Source organism: Prionailurus bengalensis, chromosome E4 (genome assembly GCF_016509475.1).
Source record: "Prionailurus bengalensis isolate Pbe53 chromosome E4, Fcat_Pben_1.1_paternal_pri, whole genome shotgun sequence".
In the NCBI taxonomy this organism is placed as follows: Eukaryota; Metazoa; Chordata; class Mammalia; order Carnivora; family Felidae; genus Prionailurus; species Prionailurus bengalensis.
Genome location: NC_057360.1, coordinates 14,309,327 through 14,334,833, shown reverse-complemented (window position 1 = coordinate 14,334,833; position 25,507 = coordinate 14,309,327). Strand labels below are relative to the sequence as shown.

General features: G+C 36.3%; 1 protein-coding gene across 7 annotated transcripts in view; it reads right to left on the bottom strand.

The window, feature by feature from the left end:
* Nucleotides 1-25,507, bottom strand: part of DNM3 (dynamin 3) — a 557,387-nt gene that overhangs the window by 95,838 nt on the left and 436,042 nt on the right. For 4 of the 7 annotated variants that reach the window (XM_043568982.1, XM_043568983.1, XM_043568978.1 and 1 more), the window contains one exon: nucleotides 12,878-12,989. In XM_043568982.1, the coding sequence (XP_043424917.1) occupies nucleotides 12,878-12,989 (112 nt within the window). Of the gene's footprint in view, nucleotides 1-4,913; nucleotides 4,926-12,877; nucleotides 12,990-25,507 lie in introns of all 7 variants that reach the window. The other 3 variants (XM_043568980.1, XM_043568976.1, XM_043568979.1) reach the window with 1 other exon arrangement.

Sequence of the window (25,507 nt, the reverse complement as noted above, 5' to 3'; positions counted from 1 at the left end):
ACTGCTGAATCACTATATTGGATCTCTATATTGTACACCTGAAATGAATATAACACTGTATATTAACTACACTGGAATTAAATTAAAAAAATAAAATAAAATACTGTGAGAGAAAATATGTCAAAGTTGTGAAGACAAAATTATTCTCATTCCTCATTAACTAGAGTGAAGTCACTTATTTTGGACACAACAGAGGAAATAAAATATATAAATAAGCCTCAAGAACACTTCAGAAGTCCCTGTTCTATCTGTGAGCTTTCTGAGCAACGGAACAATTCTTGCTTTTCTGTGAGTCTATTTGGCAAGATTAATAAATTTGGGAACATAACATAGATTCCAACTCACTTTCAAAGTCTTCTGCCTCCAACTGAACTGCCCTTTTATCCAATGGATTAAGATTAAAGTCATAGAATTCAAAAACTAAGCATTGAGCAATGCTCTTTTAAGACAGGTTTGTCAAAAAAGAACCACAAGTTTATTGGTGTTGCGAAGATTGAAACAGACAATTCATTTTTAGATGCATATGGAACTGAAATTAACACTTTGAGGCTAGTGAGTTTTCATTTGTTCTTTTCATTTTAATGATATTCTTAATTGGGTTATGCATAAATTAAGCAAATATGATGGGCTCTCCTTAAATCCTAGGGAAATACATTCGCTAATCAGCTTCTCTAAGAAAATCAAGGAAAGCATATACATTTTTCAAAGAAAATAAATAGCCCTAATTGAGCTGACTATATCTACACTTAGAGTGTTCTGATTTGCACTTATGCATTTTAAATATTAGAAAGGAAATGGACATTATGATACTGTACTGTTTGCTTCTTTACAGGTTTGGTAATGGGTTTTCAGTGCCTATCTACGGTCTCTCACATATGACCTATGGCAAAAATTTAGGAGTTGAAGGTTGGCACAGGAGACGAGACAAATTATCATGGATTTAATATCTATGTTCTTCAGTGTGATATATTTTGGTGACATTTGATCTGGCACACTCTATCTTTGTAAATGACTGCTAAAATCCAGTGGATCACCAAAAGAAATACTCTAGGTAGTAACTACTTTTCCCATTAATGGAGACCAACAATGTCTACTTGTCTTCTGAATGTTTAGGAAATCACTAGACAAAGTACTTCAATGTAAAACAAGAGTTTAAATCTGATTTTTCTTTCTTCTCTTCTTATATAGCAAAGCCCTCCAATGTGTACAACATTATTGCATTTAACCTAACCAGGAGTTAATAAAGACTTAGTTTTTAAAAAATTGTTTTAGCATGTTTGGTTTTATTTCTCCTTTTCAAATACTCCTTCTCTCTAGTCAAGGCAGTCAACTTAATACTTATGCTCAGAGAAATTTAAGAATCCTTTACTTTAAGAAGACTGAAGTAAAATGGGAGTAAATTTCTCTTTCAAAGGTAATAAAATATTCATAAGAGAAGAGATTAAATATAGTTTCTCCACATAACTTAAAATTTTTTGAAGCATTCATTGCTGAACTTAGGATTCTTTTGATTAGTTTTCATTTATGCTTCTGTACCAACATCATTAAAAAACTTGAAAGCTTTTGTTATACAATTTTATTCTTTATTATTTCTCTACCTTCAATTTGCCTAATATCATAGATATTTAACAAAGTCTTTAATACAGAAATAAAATTTAAGTCTCTTAAATTCCTTGAAATGCCTGCCAAGACAGTGCATCAAATTAAAGAAGGAAATTAAATGTCTACTCTCTAGGACAAACCATGGAGATTACTTTTTACCTGAAGGCCTCTGTTCTGCAAATGACATTCTGATTTACATTTGTGTACAACAAATTAAGAAAAAGAACAAAAAACGACCCCCGTTAATGTATGTATTTCTTCACATTCCCAAAACTGACTCAGGAAATCCTAGACTCTTGTCTCCCTCATGAAGACATGGACTTGGAATCCATGGTTCAGGGAAACCCCTCTAAGGAGGAGACAGACTCTACCCTAACCAATGTAGAGTATCACTATGCCAACAGGAAAACATTTTCAAAAGGAAAAATAAGTAACGGGCCTGGAAGGAAATTTTTTTTTAGCAACTGTGATCTCCTCACGAAAGGAAAATTTGCTTTGCTTTTTAAGGAAAAATAACAAAATACATATAACTGTTCAAAGAGAAATGTGAACCTTGGTGTTTCATTCCATCATGATATAAATCTAAATGTGCATCTATTATAAAAGTTTGTTTTCCTGGAGTTTACAGGTTTAGCTCCCAAATTCTAAGCATAATCTAAACGCGGCTAAAGCAGATCAGTTTAGTTGTTATTGAGAAAATGAATAGTAAAGTTGTTCCATACACCTCAGAATACACATGTGTGGATGTTTGTATGGATGTGTGTGCATTACATCTAATGTACGTGGGAAGATGAATCCATTCATCCTGTTCATCTAAAGAAACATTAATTTAGCAGACTTCATTCTCTTTAGAGTCTGGTTAATATGATAAATAATAAAATGCCATTCCATAAATAAACAATTAGCCATTGTGAGTCTAAAATGAGTCACCTTTTGCAGCTGGCTCACGTATATGGCAGGCAACAAGTTAGGTATGTTGCCTTGGGGACAATTCAGAATAAGCATTCCAGAATTAGAGGGAAAAAAGAATCTCATATTCTCCTTTTGAAGACTCCAGACCTATACTCTGGAGACAGCACAGCTTGTATTCCAGTGTTTTCCATTTATACTGAAACTCTAAGCTAAAGGAAAATAGCATGCAGATGTGCTGTTTGTGATTCGAGGAGGCTCTTTCGTGCCAGAGTACATGGTCAGTATAATGATCATATTTTAAAAGTATTAGCATTACATTTTTTCACAAACTATCACTTATTCCTAACATAAACAATTAAAAATTAAGGCCTAAGGGCAATAAATACCAGCACCTCCAATGTAGCCACTCTTCAACTAAAAATCAAAACAGTCAGGGCTTGCATCTTTAATGCTCTTCAACTGACACTCTGGCACCTGAAGATACTCCCTCAGCATTAGGCCAGGTTTTCATGATGCAGGTGGTGGCTCCAGGTGACTGAAGACCCTCTAGGATGAAGGTGGCTTCCTCCTAGAAGCTCCCTTATGAGCAGCAGCCTTACAATATGGGGGTTTTAGTGCTCACTGCATTATAATTATTTGAAAATCAGTAAACTCTATTAAACTGAACACTGCCCAGAAGAACTTGACCAAGCAAGACACAATAAACGGAGAACTCCTGCTATGGAGAAGTGTTTTCTTTGGGGAATTTTACAAATGCCTTTAAGTCATCAGTGAGTCACTAGTGAAAGAGGCAAATCATAAATGCTTTTCCAGTGGTCTAAGGGTTAGCACCTCCCCCCAAATGTCAGCAGCTGGTTCCCTGATCTTCAGCATGCACAGGCTGGGTATTCGTGCACTCACAATTAGCTCGTGGTACTTAACAAACAAACAAGAAACGCAGCATATGAAATTCTAGATAGAGACTCAGTGTAAGTGAACAGACCAGACCAGACATGGTTATTATTCAAGAGCTGAAATACATTATATGGTATAAACACTAAACTGGGGAGTTTTATATTTTGTCCAAAGGTTTTTTTCTAGTAGTGGTAGTATTAGGTAGAATATTATCCTTAACTTTGTGTAAGAAATCTCTAATTAATTTCGTAAGCTACCTGCTATATTTAAAAAGTGACCTATTAGTGAGCTGAGTTCACCACCTTGCTTCTTCACAAATGTCTATCTTGTACTTTTCTTGTATTATTTTTAACTTTATTAAATATTATTACTTGGGCCATAAGTAGTTATATCCAGATATAAATTTATAAAGTGACACATTTTCAATACCAACCATTTACTTCAACGTATTCCATAACAGCACATTCCATCAAATTAAGCTGCAAGATTTCCCACATTTGTTTTACATTCTATATGTATGGCTTATGAATAGCAATTTTGATGAATTCCAGCTGCTTTAGATATGCAGGCAGCCCCTTATAGAACAGATCTTTTCAATTCTTATTGTATTCAATGAGGCCCATTTTATTAAGTGGGCCACCTGGTAGGATAAAACACTAATAATTCTACACAGAAAAAATGAAAAACAAATCACCCTGCTAAACTTAAGACCATCTTCCCTAACTATGTTACTATCATATAACTAATATAAGTGAGAAGGAGTTCTAATCCTTTGGAAGAACTGAATTTAAATTTAAACAAGCCAGCAACCTTATGAATGACTCAATTGCTCGTTTATCTAATTACAATAACAACATTAAGATAATTTTCACCATTGGTGTGTGTTGCCTGGTCTCACAAATCTATCGTGCACACTCAGTCTCCTCCTCCATCCCCCACACCCTCCCACTTCCGTCCAGCTGGAATACATCAGGGTGCAGAAGCCAAGTCAAATGTGAACCCCACCCTCCTCCATCCATTTTAAGGCACCTTCAAAGCCAGAGCACTGATCTAGTTCAGTTTCACCAGCAAAGCCAGCCATCCTGCTATTTAAGACTCCAGTTTGGGGTTTTTATAACTGCACATTAACATGAGAGCTTTGATTTTTGGTCAGAAACTTCAGCTGCACTGGGTTTCATCAGACTGTTGTACCCTTTCTGCAGAAGAGTCCTTATTATTAAATCTTCATAATCTTTGCTCTCGGTGTCGACCTCTTTCCTCATACCATCAACCTTTCTGAACTACCATTCAATAACCAACCCTAAAGAGCATAACTTTTCCCTTCCAAAAGGTCAAAACGGAACCGCCATTATGCATGTTTTCTCCTTTGCACACCCTGTATCATTTGTGCACTGCCGCAGACAACAGTCATTTCAATGTGCACAGAAACGCTCTGGCCAAGATACATGCAGCGGGGGAGGCGGGGTTGGAGAGAAAGAGGAGCTGCGATAGGACAAAGAACTTACTTTGTTGTTCCCCTGTGCACGTAGCCGTAAGGAAAAAAAAACAAAAAAGAAATATGTTAAACATAAACTTATTTAAAAATTGTAAGGTTTTTCATGCTAGAGCAAAATCAAAACAAATAATTTAACTATTCACTGACATCCCAGACACACACACAGCACCCCGAGCTCATGGACAAGTCAAAGAATCCACTTATATTAAATGAAATCATGTATTTATAACAGCAGAAAATTATGACAGAGACTTCCCCCCTTCTTTCTGCTCGGAATCCTTGGAGTATGGGGACCTGGCCAAAAAGCACTGGTTTGAATTGGTAATAAGTGAACTGTTAGCATGAACGGCAAAATAGTATGTCAGCTTGCCCTTTCCTGACAGCCCCTCCTCCAACATGCCAAGCAGTGGAAAATTTCATCAGCCAATGCATTTTTAAACAAACACTGCATCCTTGGTTTCAAAGAAGGTGGAAAAAGAAAGGAAAAGAGAGCAGAGGAAAGGAGTGGGTGGTTCTGGGGAGACAGGGTAAGCAGACCAAGTTACGACCTCCATCTGTACCATTCCTCTACTTCATAAATTATGCGTTTTGTCTTGGGTTGGCATGGGAAGTGAAAGCTGTATAGTGGGGATGTGGCCAAAATAAACACTGGTCCACATTCAAGAAAATGGGTCTGGAAAGGTTAGTCACAAAAAATGTAGTCGTTTCTAAAAGAGACACTCTGGATAGAGACACAGAGAGCAGCCAGCGACAGGCGGCGGGCAAAGGGGTCTCCTGTTTCAAACTGGAGCTGCAAGAGTATGATTTATATCAAACAATTTAACGCACATATGGCTTAAAAAAATAAAATGGTGATTCATTACTCCCAGGGCAGCCGAGTCCTTGCAGGGTCAGATCCTGTGGGGAAGACGTGATGGGATATGGGCAGGGAACAGATCTGAATTCGTCTCACAAGGGGCCCAAAAGGAATTTCTCGCTGAGATGCGGAGTTGAAGAGAGCTGGTAGTAAAGTGCGTGCATCTGTGGAGGAGGCTGAACACAGGCTGCAGTAACAGGTTGGGCTGGAGATCTGGCATTTACTTTTAAAAGAGGATGTGGAGGGAGAAATACTCCACACAGAAATTTTCGGGAGAGGGGCAATGCCCACTGGTGACCCTGGGGAAATGTCTAATCCAAGGACCATCACGGCCATCATATTTAACAATGATATCAGTTTAAAGACACCGATACAATAGTGTAGAGAAGCTTCTTGGCATTGTGAGTTGCCATGATATAACTGTTAACATCACTGGCTTCTGCGAGACATAAATAACGGTATAAGAATGAATGAAGGGGGGAGAAAAGAGTCTCTGTAAGGAATCTGCCAACTGTTCAATAATGCAGTAAAGATCCCCACAGGGAGTTTTATCAGGAATAAAATACTATTTTAGAGAATAACAAGACCCCGGTTCTCCAAAGAAGTGCAATATTGCTGAAAATACCTCAAACAGATGGAGTTTATTGAATTCCACAGCAGTGCAGCTTTTGATCTACCAAATAAGTTTCAGGAGTTCAACCAAGTATTTTTGCACATTAGGGAATGACTGGCTTCTCTGCTCGATGGCAGATGGTTCTGTTTGTGGTGGCAACAGTGATGTCACAGAGTAGGGGGCCTTGATCCTTAAATATGAGAAACATCCAAGTGGAGGACATGGTGTGGCTTTGCCATTTCTTGTTTCCTTCAATCATTTCCCAATTGTCTATTCTGAGAGAGGCATAACAGTCATGAATGGTGAACCATAAATGTTTTATAATTCCTTCCACTACACCGTGTGGCGGCAGTTTATGTTTAGATCACGGCAAGTACCTCCACTGAAGAAAAACTAAACTCTTCAGAATTGGTCATGTGGCCGCTCGATGTTCTGTGGGAAGCACTGCTGAATAAGCTAAGAATAAAGTGATGTGTAGTCGGACTCAGCACGGGCATCGTCAGTCTTGTGTTATTAGATGGCTGAATAAATAAATGCATAGGAGTGGTCATCCCGTACTAATAAATATTTATGGAGGTCTGGGGGCATTCCTCTTCTCTCCATAGAATGACACGGAGACCCTCCCCCCAGTTGTTATTTGCCACAGAGAAAAGTTCAGTTTTAGAGTCTATCCAAAAGGAATTTCTGAAGTCCCCAAAGACTTCATTTATTGAATGCTTTCAACTTCCAGATCAGTCCTATTAATTATAACTGGGAAAGTCTTGAATTCAGGGGTATATGAAGTTTCAGGTATTTCACTTTCTACTGCCATTTTTCATCACTTAAGAAATCATACCCTACAGGCGCCTGGGTGGCTTAGTTGGTTAAGCTTCTGATTTGGGCTCAGGTCATGATCTCACGGTTTGTGAGTTTGAGCCCTGCGTCAGGCGTAGGCTCCGTGCTGATGGTGCAGAGCCTGCTTGGGATGCTTGCTCTCTCCTTTCTCTCTGCCCCTCCCCCACTTGTGCTTTCTCTCTTTCAGAATAAATGAATAAACTTTAAAGAAAGAACAGAGGGGCACCTGGGTGGCTCAGGTCATGATCTTGTGGTCCATGGGTTTGAGCCCCGCATTGGGCTCTGGGCTGACAGCTCAGAGCCTGGAGCCTGCTTCGGATTCTGGGTCTCCCTGTCTCTCTGCCCCTCCCCCACTCACACACACACACACTCTCTCTCTCTCTCTGTCTTTCAAAAAATGAATAAATGTTAGAAAACATTAAAAAAATGAACAGAAATCATACCCTCTAGGGGAGGACCATCTATCTATACAGTCAATGGAAGTCTCTTAAGAAGCTCTGCAGTATTTAATTTAACAAATAGGCAATACTGAATTTGCACCAAATTTATTTCCAGGGCATCCGCTACTCTACAGTTGGCTGCTTTCAGATAGCCAGCTGGCCAGTATCTGAGGGCAGGCTTGTGAATTCTCACTTTCCCTGACAGCCCCTTGGGCTCACTCCTGACTGACAGATTTCTAAGCCAGCCTGTCCACAGGGCAACATGACCCCTGTGGACAACAACAACTCTGCTTCCTTAACCAACAGGTAAGGAAATTCTCCCTCATTTGCCTAAGTCCCACTAATCCTTTGCAAAGAAAAAGTAACTACTAAACTGGGGAGTGCAGCTTCATGGACCATTAATGATTTTCAGCAATAATAATAAAGGCTACGTGGCATTGAACACATTCACTCAGTTGCAGGCATCAAGCTAGATGTGATATGCAATAGTTCTCATTCAATTCTATAAAATCACGCAGAGGAAGGAATCGTTATTTTGAGTTTAAAAAAGAATACACAACTGACGAGTTAAGTAACTTGCCTGAACCACAGGGCTAATAAATAGAAGGACTGGGATTCAAACATGAGATAGGTCTGACTTAAAATCTACTTCATTTCATTGCACACAAAATGTTCCAAAGAATTTGGAATCCTTTAATGTTATTTATACCTTAAGTCCTACTATTAGCTGACAAAACTGTGCCAAAAGATCAGTCATCTTTTGTACCTTGTTCTTTAGATTTTAATCAAATTTCCATTTATTTGTATTCACACTTACTGATGCATGCACATAAATTTTTACTATAAAATAACTTTTAAAAGTTCTTTAATTGTAGCCTACAATACTGATATACACACACTTTTTATCTGTTTCATCAGTTTAAAAAAAAAGAAACCAAACCAAAATACTATTAACTAATTCCATTAGAAACATCTTTAATTTGAAATTGTACAACAATTTAATTATTTAACAATATAAAATTTTATAGTGGTTATAATTTCAATTTAATGGCCAAAGGAAATAGAAGTTAAAGAAATAAAATTCCGCTAAACCCAAATTCAGATTTGCATATATCTTTAAAGTATTGTGGCTTCTCAAAAAGATCAGGTGACTGGTAGAATGCTAAATTCATGGCTCAGAGAGGTTATGTGTAAGTTCAGTGTCATATTGGGAAACTGAATCCAGAATGCCTCATTGAGGGTCACATATTATACTGTTCAAATAAGAAGTCTACATTTTGCTTTGGATCCAGAACGATTAAGGGGCAAAAGGTAATTAGAAAATCCACATGGGAATATAGATGGGCTGTTGCATTTTATATACTCGCTATAGTTTCTACCACATTGTAATTATTTAGTTGTGTCCCTCATTTCCACTAGACTTGAAACTCTTATAAAGTAAGAACTGCATGTTTTTTATATTCGAATTTCTAGAGACCACCATAATGGTGATGGATGAAGGGAAGGAAGAAGGGAGAGAAGAGAGTGGAAGAGGAAGAAAGAAAGAAAAAAAAATCTGTAGAAAACTCCAAAAGAAAAAAACAGGTAATAGAACATTATGATATGAATGACATAAAAATATTCTTCATGTGGACATGTTAGAAAAGATATGATGGGGAAAAGCGTGTAATAAAAAAGTGTGCAATCTTAGTTGGAAAAAAAAAATGTGTCCAAAAACAAAATGTGGAGGATGGCTGTTTATCTAAATGAGGCTGAAATTACACAATTTTTAAAAATAATCTTTGTAGATTTTTTCCAATAAAAATCTTGTATAAAAAGCAGAAAGTTTTGAGTCTTGACTTATGTCCATGTATGACAAATGTTTCATTATTAGAATAGAGATTGATTTGCTGTCGACTCAATGGTTTATTGATACAAAACCCAAATGACCCTCCAGAAGTCCTAAAAATTTACTTACAGAGAGACATCTGTTACTAGGTTAATCTGACTTTTTCATCAAATCTAAGTTAGGAATAACTGTAGCTAAAAGTATCCATCCCTCCAAATCTAAGCATGTTCACAAAATGAATGTTTACATAAGCATTCTACTTAGATTGCTTTCAGTAGTTAGCTGCCATTTAAACATCTGAAAGTCAAGCAATCGTGTAATATAACCTCTACAACTACATGGTGCGTAAGAAATGCAAATGTTGTTTATGATGAAAACTGAGAAAAGCAATGTTCATGGCACACTGCCAAGTTTAATTTCCTGTCATGTCTTTGGCATACAGTAAAAAACCCCTTTGTCTTGATCGTCCAAGCAACTGTACCAAAAGTGTACTTATAAACAGAAATGATATTAAAAGAATCAAACAGATCATGTGGGACAACCCTAGATTTGCTTAAAATTGAGCATTCTGATAAAAAATAGCAAATGTTTCATTGAGCGTCTTCTTTCTGTAGAGCTATGGATACATGAAAATCCCAATTTATAAAAACACTTCACCAGGGATAGGTAATTTTGCTTTGCCAAGACAGTTTTCCCTCATAAGAGATGTATTGCATAATTTCTTGAAATACCAAAATTGCCTAGTATATTTAAGATAAGTTTGGCAAAATCATGACTGAAGAAAACATTTTCACAAACATTACAATTGCATGGTAGGAAGACACACACACACACACACACACACACACACCACTAATATATAACCAATATAATATTTTATATAACCAATTTTCTATTATTTGGTAGATAGAAAATAGCATAAACTATTTATGATCTCACTGGGCTACATTATAATATTTACAGTGTTTTAGCTCTCATCTTAGTAGGCTGTGATGAAAATGATAATTATCATCATCATTATTATAAATATATATTTATTTATTTTAAGAAGTGGGAGGGGCAGAGAGAGAGAGAGGGAGAGAGAGAATCTCAAGCAGGCTCCATGCTGTTAGCACAGAGCCCAATCTCAAGAGTCTAACACTTAACCAACTGAGCCACCCACGTGCCCCACCATCATTATTATTATAAATAAAAAAAGAGTGCTTGCTTGTGTCCACCATATTCAGTGCTTTCCCTGCATTCTCTCACTTTATCCTGTCAACCAAGCTATAGGGGACTCTTGCTATTTCCATTTTAGAAATGGGAGTTTTGAAACCTAAAAAAGCTAGGTAACCTTCCTAAGATCTCACAGTTTCTATGTGAATTTCTGGAATTTCAGTCTAGGTAGTTTGACCCTAAAGCCTGTGCTTGAACACACATGCTCTACACCTTCTCATAGTACCCAGCCTTATAAGACTTTTAAAAATGTAAATCTTATGTCACTAACTGGCTTGAAACCCTCTAATGGCTTCCCATCTCACTCAAAATAGAATCAAATGCTCACCACTTCCTTCAAGGCCAATACAATCTGCCCTTGACCACCCTCTTGGAAACTATCAACCACTTCTGTCCTCCCTCATTGTGTTCCGGACTCACTGATTTTTTGCTGCTCCTCTAAGACACTGAGCTGGCTTTGCACTTGTTAGTCCTCTCCACAAATATTCTTCTTCAGACTTCCATTTCATTTACTCAACTCTTCACATGGGGCCTTCTCTAATCATCTTTACTAAAATAAAGCTTGCCTGCCCTTTTCTCACTGTCTGTCCCTTTAATATTCTTTATTTTTTTTACAGACTGTATCGTGCTCTTAAAATCCCACTATATAGTTATACAGTTATCCATTCACTTGTTTAATGTCTGCTCCTTGGGGGTACGACCTTACTGTTCACCTCTGTTGCCCTACTGCCTAGAGTGGTGCCCGGCAAAAAGCGTGTGCTCAATATGCTTTTGTGGAATGAATGAATTAAAAATTAAGTATATGTCCATTTTTAATACAGAATGTTTGTGAAATTGAACACACTACCATCAATGGATAAGGAAGAGAAATAAGAAATGATCAGAATTAACAACAAAAGTAGAAGTGGTACTCTGATTTTACAAATGATTTCTCATGTGCAGTTTTTAGAGTAGCATATAGCTATGTAAATATGTATGTACACAACTGATAAAATTTGGACAATTATGGAAATCATATAGCTACCTCTGTACTTGGATATCACTAGGAAAGGGGCTTGTTGCACTTCTCATAGGAGAGCATAGGGTTATTGTGGGGGAGGGGTCATTGTTTTAGGTGCTAACCAGACGAAGGTAGGTTGGGATAGGGTTAAGAGGTCTATGTGTGAGCTAAATAACATCAATGAGAAGAACATTTTGGCATAAATCCTCAATCACTTACCACTGGAACTTGGTTAAATTCCAATGCAACCTCAGGGATGTGGTCAAGTCTAAAGTTCCCCTAGAGACGCCTCATTTCTGGCCCCCCCCCCCCCCGCCACCGGTGCCCATATTTCAGGCTCTCCTGAGAAGACTCTTTGTATTTGGGGCCTAGAAATGACCTGACTTGTCCTATAAACTGATCTAGAGCCAAGTAAGCACCAAAAGGTCAAGCTGGACTAAATCCCCAAGGCTGAGTCTCTGAACTTTTGTTCTGAGCAGACACCTGGATAGTGCAGCATCTCAAGGGGAACAGTGAGTAAGCAGTGAGAGCCACTCATTCGCAGAGTCTGCTTAATGGTGTGTGTACATATGTTGGGTGGGACTTTTGAAATTTAAATCCAGACGTTTTCCAAACAAATTCTGTTTATTAACTTGAATGAGAGAAGTGACTTCAAATACTTGAAGTGTATTTATAAAGATAAGTAGGAATTGCAATATAATGTTTTTCTTCTTTCACACTCCAAATGCCATTAATCAGAATTTGAATGCAGATATAATTTTGGATTCAGGTACTATAGACATAGTGAAAGGAATTTTATAAAAATAAGTATATTTTAAAGGCTATGAAATAGTGTTATGACATGATATATATGCCATGGCTATATGAAGAATGTTATAATCCACTATATGACTACTGGGACAACTGTGGAAAACCATAAAAAAGCCATACAAGGAAAATAAAATTTTAAATTAAAACAGAGAAACTCTCTCTTTGTCTGAGATTGGATATATTATGTTTTATGGCAGAGTAGGACATTTTCTCTAACAAGTATATTGATAAACTTCTTAAAATAGAACCTAAGGGAGAAAAAGAAATATGAAGCGAATTAAGTCAAAAGAGAACTAGTTTCTCCAGTATATAGTATGTAGAATTATGTCTTCTTAAACATGGTTAATAATTGTAAAATAATAGTTATATGCAACTTACTAAAGATTTATCAGGATAAACCCCAGCTCTTAGTAGAGATGCCTTCCAGCTGTCCACATCCTCCTGTGAGTCACATGCCAGCTCAAGGAAGCGATAGTCTTTGTATACATTCCTGGAATTAAAAAAAATCATACTTTCAGTTCTGAACCAAATTCAAAATGATTTTATATCGCTACAGACAACGATGATACAAATGACAGTCCACGTGGATACTTCTCTGACAGTCACTGGAGGAAAACAAAAGCAATTCACTGTATTTAAAATAATTAGCACATTCGTATATTATTATATAATCCTTTTTAAACTTTAAGGAATTCAGAGCCCCTTGTACTGCTAAGCATTAAGCAGTGAAGGAAGCGCAAATGCTCTCAATATGACACACTGGATGCCAAGTGAGAGGTGTTCCAGGGGAATGGATTTGCTGTTGCCTAGTGATTAATCGATTTTCTGAAACTATTTTATAAGTCTAAATGGCTCGGAAAACTGTAAAAGGTATGGCAATAATCTTACAAACTTAAAACACTAAATTCGATTCAAAACAGAAAGGCTCATCGATACTGTGAAAAGAAAAAACAAAACATCAACCAGTATTTAACAGAGTGAAATGCCTATAAAGTGCATATTTACAACTGGGACAATCCTGTAATTTTCTTTCTTTTCCTAACAATAAAGGGATACATAACATGAAATACATGCCCATTTAGAAAGATTTGGAAACTAGATAAAAGGCTAAAAATGGTGACAATCATCCGTTTTCCACTGTTGATAGATAAACATTTCTTTATACTCTTGTTCTATCAATGTTTCACACAGTTGAGGTCTCCCCTACCCACTTCTGTCTCCCTTTCTCTCTCTCTCAATTTTGTGTCCTTATTACTATTATTACATTATGGCCATTTACTTATGCCATTACATCTTCATAAACATCAAATTAGAATGGTATAATATTCATTAATATAAATGTATGATAATCTACTTAACCTCTTTAAATATTAGATAATTAAGTAATTTCTTTTTTTATAATCATAAATAATTCTTAAGTGAGTATTTTTATCCATAAGCCTTTCACATCTACTAATATTATCTTCTGAGGATGGATTCCTATAAAAAAGTTACAGGATCAAAATTACCGTCATTTTTTAAGATACTCATATGCATTATCAATCACCTTTCCAGCAGAGATCATCCAATTTACATGGATATTAGTGGTATACAAAAATTTAAAGTCTTTTTCTCTTCTTATTCTATCCCAAGGTATTCTCACTTATGCCTAAGAGCCTTAGTTTATACTGAAACTCAGATAGCTAACAAATTTATCTCTTTTGCCCAGGACTGCCCTAGATTCACAGTGTTTACTGACTCCTCCACTTGAGTATCTCAAGGGCACATTGACATGAATGACTGAATTGGTGATTTTAACTTGACTTCCCTACCTTCCACACTCTTATACCCTCTTTCATAAACCACCTAAAAGTGTACTTCCTGTACGCTGACCACCATCTCACTGCCACCCTCCCTCAAACATTACAGTAGCCTCCTCACATGGCTCCTTTAAATTTGCTCTCCACACTTGGGGCGCCTGGGGGAGGGCTCAGTCGGTTAAGTTTAAGTGTCAGACTTTAGCTCAGGTCATGCTCTCACAGTTCGCAGGTTTGCCCCTTCTTTTACTTTTATCCATTTGCTTTACTGTTAAAAAAGATATATTGGTTATAAATGCCAACAGTATAGTTGGGTTTTATTTTTCATCCCAATCTGAAAAGCACCGCCTATGATTAGGAAAGTTTGAATCATGTTTATTTCTTGCCATTGCTGTATGCTTGGTTTTAGTTTTGTCATTTTGATAAATGCTCCTTACTATTTCCGTTGCATATGTTGATTAATGAACTGTCTTTTTGGCTTCTATATTTTTTTATGGCTTTCATTTCTACAAGTAAATGATTATTTCCTTTCTTTCTTTCTTTCTTTCTTTCTTTCTTTCTTTCTTTGGAAACTAATTATCTTTAGGTCTTCCAAATCATTCCTGAGTTCAATTATATATATATAATATATATAAATTATACATAATATATAAATATATATAAATATTAATATTAATATATAAATAAATATAAATAAATATAATATATATAAATTCCTTTTGAGGAATTTAGAAGTATTTACTTCCTGCCACTTTATCTCCTGCATTTGCTAATCTACCTAGAAATACTGACCTAGAATATTATTTCTGAATTATTGTTTTCACATCTCTAAGAATCTTTTTGTTTTTGTTTTAGTATTTTATTTTGTTACACTTGAGCAATTATTTAAATGGAGCTCTATATGTTTAACTTGAATAAATATTTATCATCAGGCATTTTCCACCTGGACTTCCCCATTTGTAAATTCTCACTTGGATTCACTTTTTGAATTGGCTTCAAAGTAGAGTTGGCTATTTGGATTTTGTGTTGGCACAGTATCCACATTTCTTTCATTGATTCAGTAAGGAAAATAGAAGTTTCTTTTCGTTATCTTCCTGTTTAGCTCCATTTTTCTTAATCAAGGTAAAGCATGCAGTGGTTACTCATAACATTTCAATCCAGTTCGCTCCCATGAGTTTTGCAAATAGTTGATTAACATTGCTACTTTCCATCTCCATTGTATATGATCTTTTGGATATAGCAATGGATGGAGAAGGGTAAAAGAGAAGCTTCTAATTTTTCACTGTCTTAAAAAGAGAAGTCATCTCATTTAAACTCCATTAGCCCCTGCAAAGTTGGTAACAGAGCTGTTTTACAGTTAGGAAACTGAGATTCAAAGAGATTAAGTCAAGATCACATAGCATACAAAAGGCACAATGTGGGCCAACCACAGTCCTTGGCATATGGCCTCCGCAAAACAAACATTTGTCAAATGAATGGAATGAATGAATAAATGAATGAATGAACGAATGAACTATGGAATGAACTTGGACTGTGTTTATCTTTAAAACCAACTTTTTAATGTTTGATAGAATCCTTACCTTTCCACAGAAAACCTAAGATAAAGAAGTTTGAAGGGACAAAGCACAACCAGCAGAATGAGTACTTTTAATTAAAAGTGGGACATATTTAAAGGAAATATAGTCTCCAAGTACGAAGGTTTATTGTTGAAAAATTTGAAAGGTCGTATCTTTGCTACAGGGCAGAAAGGGTAATAGATTATCTTGATAGAAATCAAAATTCACCAGTTTTTAATTTTCTAATTACCTCTACCATAGCTTTTAAGCTACTACTTAAGTTTCCATTTGAGGCATTTCCACTGCACAGTATGACTCCCTTTAAGATGTAAAAGGTATGGGGAAGGCAAATCTGGACAAATGCCATGGGGGTTCCTGGCCAGCTGGAAAGCACAGAAAGTAGCGAGGGTGCAGACTTTCCACATTCTCTAAGCAGATCTGAAGAATTCAGCTTTGGCCCATTGTCATTGACCTTTCTCCAGAGTATTTTCTTTCAGGGGCTCTTCACATGGAAAAATCTTGATTTTTTTTTTTTCCTTCAAAGGATAGCCAAATTCTTGAGAGGGAAAATAATTATCTGGTTGAAACATTAGAAGAGGGTCAAAGGCTTCTGGTGGCTTTGGCTGCTTCATTTTTACCCATTTTTGAAGCCTCATGTTAGGCTGTGTCTAGACATCCAAGAAGAGTTGGATACAGGTCTAAAACACTGAACGGAGCTGATTTACTGGAAGTCTCATAAATTCTGTGGATGTAGCTTCCAGGTTCTCACCACATGCTGTAGCTGTATAGATAACCCACAGCAATTTGTACTGACTGAATTTTTTTGTTTAGTCTATTTCAACTACCATCATGCAGATATGAGCTTCTGAATGATTTCACTACGAAATCAAGCTTAACTATGTGTTTTATAGTTTGAAAAATAAAAGTTACCTCAACATTAAAAATGAGCATGAGAAATTTTATCCCATAGGTAAAAGGTTTTTAAGTGCTACACTGAAGAGAACATGACCACATGATGGGTCCGTGTTTTGATTAGATGTATAACTTTCATTTACATGTCCTAAGAATGTCTTTAGGTATTAAAAATATAAAGTTTAATTTGTTTACCTATGGCAGCTCTTTAAACATCTGGGACCAGATATTATCTGTCCCTCAAGTCTTCTAAGTCTCCAAGCTGACCTTTCTGCCAATTTTTTCAAATGTTTCTCATATGAAGACATTTCTAGATAACACAACACTCTTATTATTACCCTTCTGTGGATTTGCTCTATTTAAAAAGGACTTTCTGAAAACGATGTGCCCACAAATGATCACAAATCTCCTGATACAATATTATCCAGATGGAAGGAAGAAATTTGGTGGAATTTTCCCCTACTTTCTGGACAGTAAACTTTTACTAATGTAAGCAAATAGCATGTAGTAGAATATAGTAAAGACCATGAAAACACCTGTTGAAATCCAGACTGTGCCATTAATTATCCTATATGACACTGGGTAAGGTAACCTCTCTAAGTTTTAAGGTACTCATCTATAAAATGGGGAAAATAGCATATATCTCAGGCTTATAATGATAATAAAATAAGGTTACAAGTGTGACACGCTTATTTACACAGTGCCCAGAATCAGGTAAATATGCAAGCAAAATATACACAATACAAAAACTACTATTATTCATTATTCTCACGGCCTTTAGGTCCTTTGGGCTTGACCTCCTATAAAACCAGACTTCTCCTGTACTGAATACGTACAGACTTTTAAAAAAAACATAAAGTATAATTTATATTTGGCATTATTACATTTCATTTGGTTAGTCTGGCACATTTCCCAATTTTCTCAGATGTTCTGAATTACAATTCTGGCAACTATCAGATTCACAATTCTTCCGGTTTTGTATTATCTGTATATTTATAATAACATAATATTCCCATGTCATTATCAAAGATATACTATAGAACTAAACAGACCTCAAAAGATCCCATGCCAGAGTTAATGTTCTGCTAACTGGTACCCATTGGTATCAACAGTAAAATGACACTTAATCACAAATCCATCATATTTGTACTACACTACCAAGTCATGTCCCTCTATTTTCTCTCATGTATATTCCAAAAGAGTATATCAAGATCTAATTACAGATCTGCTAAATTCTATTAAAAAATTGAAGTCAGTTTGGCTCAACTTGTTTTTTAAGATTTGAAGCAAGTTCCTACTGACCACTGATTTCCTTTCTAAATATTTAACTATCAATTTTACAATTAATTATCAACTTGCAGAGCAGGGCACTGATGACAAACTCATCAATCAAAATTTCCGTTTGGTCATCCTTTTTGAAAATCTGAAAAACCACCTCCATTGTGGGCTTTTACTGACCCACTGATCTATCATGTTCCCACTCATCATCAGGTTCCTTATGTCTTTACTTCTGTGCAGACTCCGTTCAGTACTATAACTACTATCTTGCAAACCTTTAACTCCCTTTCCTGTGTTTCCCTTCACCATTTTACTTACCTAATAAAACTCTGACTGAATTATTTCCTTACTGAGTTCCTACATCCAGGTTTCTAAATAATGCAAGAGAAAAACTATACAATTGTGCTTATTGCACTCCAAATTTATAACTACAAATATCAAATGGGCACCTAACTTTCCCAGACCTCCCTACTATAATTCTGTAGTCAAAATGGTTTATCACTATACTAGATAATTACTACATAACTTTTCTTCCATTAAATCTATAATATGCCCTTTGCCACTAACACTTGGCTGATAATCTTGCTTCATACTTCATAGGAAAAACATATACAATCTGATGAGAATGATCTATATTCTTTCCACCAAATACACCAGACTACCTGCATTTGCAAACCACAGACTCTGTCTTTCTCTTGTACAAGGAAAGGCCAAAACCTCAACTTATATACTGAGTTCCCTCTCTTCTAATGTCTTTATGAACATCCTACAATCATTCCCTTTTTCTTTTACCTCCACAATTGCCTCTTTTCTACTATTGGATCATTCATATGGCATAGCAAGCATCTTAAAATACACACACACACTTTCTCTTGACCCTTTCCACACCCTAAGAATTGCCCCCATTTCTATTTGCTTTTACAGCAAAACTCCTTGAGTTATCTTGAATCATTTTCTCTATTCTCTCCTTTATCATTTCCCCCTCAATTCCCCCCGGTGAGATTTGTGATCCTACTACTTTATAGATACAGGTCTTATCAAGGTCATGTGATCTACATCTTCCCACAGCAAATGTTCAATTCCCTATCTTCATGTTACTTTGCAGCATCTGATATATTGACCACTCCCTCTGTCTTCAGTCATTTTCTTCTCAAGACTTCTGTAATACCACACTTTCCTGACTTCCATACTTCTACATCACTGACTATAGCTTCTTAATCTCTTCTGATGTCTCCTCTTCTTTTGTTAGACTTTTAAATTCTGGAGTGCCCCAAGCTCCTTCAGTGGTCTACTTCCCTCAATCTGTGCTTTTGCCAAGGTGATCTTCCCTATCTGGGAACCTTAAATACTATTGACATGAAGATAACTCCAGATCTTTACAGACTCCTATATCTAAGCCACCATCTTCTCTCATTTGGATGACATCTCTTTGATATCTTTCTTGCTCCACTCTCCACACAGAAGCCACCATGATCATATATTATATCCCCACACTGTTTAAAATCCTCCAATGACTGTGCACTGTAAGTAGGAAAAAATTCAAACTTTTAACCACTGATTTATCTTTCCAACCCTCATCTTCCCTTGTTTATGCTCCTCCAACTGCAATATAAGTTCAATAATGGAACTTTAAATGTTCATCAGTGTATTTCTGGCATTTACATCATACAGTAGGTACTTAATAACATTTGTTGGTTGACTGGCTACTATTTAGGCCTTTTGTCAACATCCAAAATACTTCAAAGACTGTTGACAATGAATTAATGATACCAAGATGGTACATTATCATAAATTAAGAATCAAACCTGTGAATTCAATAATACTAGTTTAATAAAATAGGGCTCAGAATTATTTTTATATCTTACAGAAAATATTCCTGATTTCTTGTACTGAAGATAAAAAAGCGCTGCACTAAAACTAGAAATTATGATAAAAGTTAAATTATGATAAAATTTCCAGTTAAAGTAGAAATTATGATAAAAGTTAAACCACAAAGCCACTTAAAATAAAGTAAAGCTTCCCCCAAAACTTGTGTCAAATTGCAACTCAAAATTATAATAGACATTATTTACTAAACACACAAAATAACATTACTCACTGGATTGAAACTCAGAACATGCAGCCAAACTTTTATTCAGAGGCAAAATCACAGTCATGTATGTTTTATTATTTAAAAAAAAAAGGCAAAAATACATAGCATTGACTTTAAGGAGTTAGAAAATTGGAAAACTAATCAAAGCAGAATACAGGATATAGTTAAGTTAGGACCTAATTATGGAAAATTAAACTATCATTGATAAATTTAAGAGTCTATTCTTTGATTAATCAAACAATGAAACAGCTCTGTCATATATAGTAAATATAAGATAAAAATAATCAAAATTAGAGATGATACATATGATTTAACAAAGAGAAGATTAAACTTTTTAGAGATGTTGAGTATACTTTTATGATAGTGGATTTATAAAGTATCAATGTTGGATATAATTTCTAAAACAATATGAAATCATAATTATAAAAGCTTACCTGACCAATATCCACAGGATAAATTGGAAACAAAATTAAAACTTTTATTCAAAATAGTTCTGATCTCAGAGAGTTTTATTGGTCTTTCTTTCCAAATTTTAAGAGAAACATACTTTTATGCAGGTCATGTCAGAAATATTAACAGACCAGTACACATTATAAATCTCCAAGAAATAAACCTGTTATGCATGACTCACCAAACTCACCTGACCCTAGGATCCTTTTTTCTTTGAATTTATCATTTTTAAGACCAAATTTTGGGATATGTTCCTATAAGCCAATCTCACTTATAAATGAAAATATAAATCTTTTAAAAAATATATTTGGAAATTGAATGTCACAAAATTTTTTAAAATATGAACTTGAATAGCCAAAACAATCTTGAGAAAGAAGAACAAAGCTAGAGGCATCACGCTCCCTGATCAAAGCTATATTAAAAAGTTGCAGGAATCAGAACGCTATGGCATTGGCCTAAAGATAACAGAAATCAATGGAACAGAGGGACTGAGATCCCAGAAATAAGCCCACATATATATGGTCAATTAGTTTATGGCAAAGGAGCTAAGAATATACAATGAGGAGAAAGGACTTAAATGGTGTGGGTAAAACTGGACAGCTGCATACAAAAGAATGAAACTAGACCACTATCTTGCATTACACACAAAAATTACTCTGAATGGATTAACACTTGAATGCAAGACCTAAAACCCTAGAAGAAAACATAGGTTGTAGGTAGCTATTTGGCACTGCTTTTGGCAAGGATTTTTTGGATTTGACAACAAAACTGTATCAAACTAAAAAACTTCTGCACAAAGGTAACCATCAACAAAATGAAAAAGCAACCTACTGAATGGAAGAAAATATTCACAAATCATATATCTGGTATGGGATTAATGTCCAAAATATACAAAGAACTGATAAAACTCAATGGCAATAAAACAAAATGATAATCTGATTAAAAAATGATCGGAAGAGGGGTACCTGGGTGGCTCAGTTGGTTAAGCATCCGACTTCAGCTCAGGTCATGATCTCGTGGTTCATAGGTTAGAGCCCCACATAGGGCTCTGTGCTGACAACTCAGAGCCTGGAGCCTGCTTTGGATTTTGTGTCTCCCCTGCTCTCTGCCCCTCCCCTGCTTGTACTCTGTCTCTCTCTCTCTCTCTCTCTCTCAAAAATAAACATTAAAAAAAAATGATCAGAAGATCTGAATTATTTTCCAAAGTAGACATACAGATGGCCAGTACGCACATGAAAAAGTGCTCAACATCATTAATTATCAGGGGAATGCAAATCAAAACCACAAGGAGGTAACAATTCACATCTGTTAGAATGGCTATTATCAAAAAGATAAGAAATAAGTGTTGGCAAGGGTTTGGAGAAGAGACAACCTCTGCGTATTGTTGGTGGGAATGTAAATTGTTGCAGCCACTATGGAAGACACTATGGAAATTGCTCAAAAAATTAAAAATAGAACTATCATATGATCCAGAAATTTCACTTCTGGAATTGATCCAAAGAAAATGAAGACACTAACTCAAAAAAGATATATGCACTTCCGGTTCAATGTAGCATTATTTAGAATAGCCAAGATATGGAAGCATATATTCCTCTGCACAGGGAATGGGTGTAGGGGGGACAAAAGATACAAACTTTAAGTTATAAAATAAATAAGTCATGGGGATGTAATGCACATCATGGTGACTATAGTTATAATATTATATTGCATATTGGCAAGTTGCTAAGAAAATAAATCTTAAAAGTTGTCAACACAAGAAAAAATATTTTGTAACTATATATAGTGACAGATGTTAACTAAACTTATGATCGCTTTGTTATATAATATCAAATAATTATGTTGTACACTTGAAACTAATGTAACGTTATATGTCAATTATACCTCAAAAGAACAAAAATCCAGCTACCACGACTATGTAGGGTTTTTCCTAAAAAAATGTTCTATAAGGAGTTCTATCAAGAGACCACTTGCATTCAGCACCATGTATAAGCCGACCACTCACAAATCCCAGAGTTCCCTTCTAAGCTATAGTTGCATTCTGGATATTTCTATTTTCAGATCTTGGTTTTCTCTTAGATCTTTTCCTCTAAAGTTTCCTGGTATTAGTAAATGATATCTCTTCCCACCTAGGTGCATGTGCTGGATACCTAGGTGTCGTTTCTGACATCTCTTTCTTTCCCACCTCATTTCCAAGCAATCATTTCTGTCAGTGCACCCCCTAATAAACCTCCTTTACTCCATCTCCACTACCTCTGTGTACGTCCAGGTGACCATCACCTTTCACCTGGATGGCTGCAAAACCTCCTAACTTATGTATTTGCTCCATTCCTCGTCTCCATTCTACAGTCAAACATGACCTCATCAGTGGCTCCTCACTGCATTAGGATAAAGACCACCAACCTCAAAATGGCCTATAGGGTGGTAAATGACCTGGACCTCTTGCATGTTATACTCTAGCTGTCAGTTACATGAGCACACAAAGCTTCTTCCTACTTCAGGGTCTTGGTATATACTGTTTACTCTGCCTGGAACAATCGTCCCTTTTCCCTTCACCTAGTCTCTATTTTTAGTCTTCTAGTGTTAGCTTTAACCACTCCTAAATTCCCCAAATGCTGGGGTCACTCTATTATAAATTCTCACAGAAGTGTCATTAACAGTTGTAAGTAAGTAATTATTTGCTATCAGTCTCCTTCCTTGTACTGTAAATTCCACGAGAGCAGAGAACATATTTCTCTTGTTCACAGAACTTAAGTATAGCACCCAGTACATAGAATATTCTCAGTAAATAATTGTGAATGCATGAAGGAATGAATGACTGAAGCAACCACCAATGACTGAATAGCTTACTGAAGCAACCACCAATGACTGAATAGCTTAGAGCCCTTCATTTCCTTAAAATATATTTGTCTTATAAATTTCATATGTTGAAAAATAAAAATAAAAATAAATTACTTGAGAGAATTCCAAAAAAATAAAATAAAACATATTTGTCTTTGGCTTTCAAGATCAGCCTCAAAGATCAGAAACAGGGAGGCAGAGAATCTCAAGCAGACTCCCCGCTGTTAATGCAGAGCTTGAGCTCACAAGGTTGAGATCATGACCTAAGCCAATACCAAGAGTCAGAGGCTTAATGGACTGAGCCACCCAGATGCCCCTCAATGCAACAATTTTAAATTGGAGTTTGGCTGTTGTCTATTGACTCAAAGTGTTATGATTCATTGCCAAAGGGACAAGTTCCTTTAGCCTGACTTGACTTGATAGTCTTTCGATACTTCCTTTTCTCGACATAGTAAAGAGCTAATTAATTAATTAAAATTTGAAAAAAAATTTTGTTTTAGTTTTTAAGGAAAAAAATATTTTAACACATAAGAGCGTTGCAAAACACATTTACTGTAAGTGCAGCTGCAGAATCAGCTGAGTCACCACCAGTCCTGACTTTCTCTGGCTGCCAATGGCCACAGCGCCAGGTCTGTGTCAGCGTTAATCACAGTCATGAGCGAACAGCTAAATGTGTGAGTTTTGGTTGCAAGTGTGGGGTCTTATTTATGATGAAAAAGATCATAAAGAAGGCAGATTACAATCTAAGCGGTGGAAATTCTTACGATGTAGAATATTTAATACCTAAATATTCTTCCTCACACCCAGATGCTAATGTAATGCTGATGTAACATAAATTAAGAAGGTATTCAAAGTAAAAATAGGAAGGTTTGCAGTGACTCGTTAGTGGGAACTTGATCTCCTGGCTTCTTGTAGGGCTTTTGGCTCCTGGCCTCTTTTCTCCAGACTTCATTGTTTCCTCCCCAAAAGAGGAGGAGAACTGACTGGTTTGATTAGTGAGTTATAAAAGAGAAATTGAGCAAGCTTGCGCCCGCAGGACACATGCATTTCTCTCCCGTTCCAAGAAGCTGTGCTGAGTGCTGCCCTGTGGTGGAGGCCTGTGGTTGCTCCGCTGGGGCTGTGATCGCTGGGGGCTGAACTATTAGCAAGACATGTGGCCACAGATCTCCAGCCGTTTGTTCATGCCTTATCTGCTTGTTTCCTGGGCCTCTGAGAACAGCAACAACAGCACATTTAAACTAGAGAGGGCAAGAAAAGTGTGCGATTTATTGACCCCTTAAAATTCCAACAGTGAGGAGTGGCTTTGAAGAAAGGGTACTGGATTTGGTTTCGGATGGGTTAAACAGGAAGTGACAGAAGGCCTTAGGAGTGAAAATGCCCAGTGGGCAGTTGGCAATGTGGAACTGGTGTCTCGGGATAATGAATACTAAGCATACTACATGTGGCTGTGATGCTGGGTGCCATGTGAGTTTATTTTATTTTAATACAGCTTATTAGCTTCGTTAAGCCTTTTCCCATAGGAGAACAACCAAACAGCCACAGGTCCTGTGTCCACTTGGGCATAACCAATAGCAGGCAAATGAGCCAGTATTACAATATTATTAAAAAAAAAATTGTTGTTGCAATCCAAACTTCATTTAGCCCAGAGCAACGAAAGACTTTAGAAGGGAATAAAAGGCAACTGGTGAAGAAAGCAGAGAGAGAACCACAATTATTCTCAGTCTGTCTCATTTATTAGGTCAGAAGAGGTTGTGGTAATAATGATCTGCTTAAGCTCAGCATTTCTAAAATCTGAGGAATAAGTATAGAGTGGCTATTGACCCCTCCACGCCATGCCTTATCATGAGCTAGGAAAGATTGCTGCCCGGTCTACATTAGCCTGGCCTCATTCCCTTCAGCATTTGTTATTTGAGAGTCACCCGCTGTGGGACCTTTCATTTGAGTTACTGAATAACTAATAATAATTATTATTATATGAATTTTTTAAGAACTCATTTTGAAAGATCTAAAGAGTAAGATTTATGAGGAACCAACAACACAGGAGAAGTGACACCTGATTCCAGAAGGCAGAGTGTTGATCAATAAG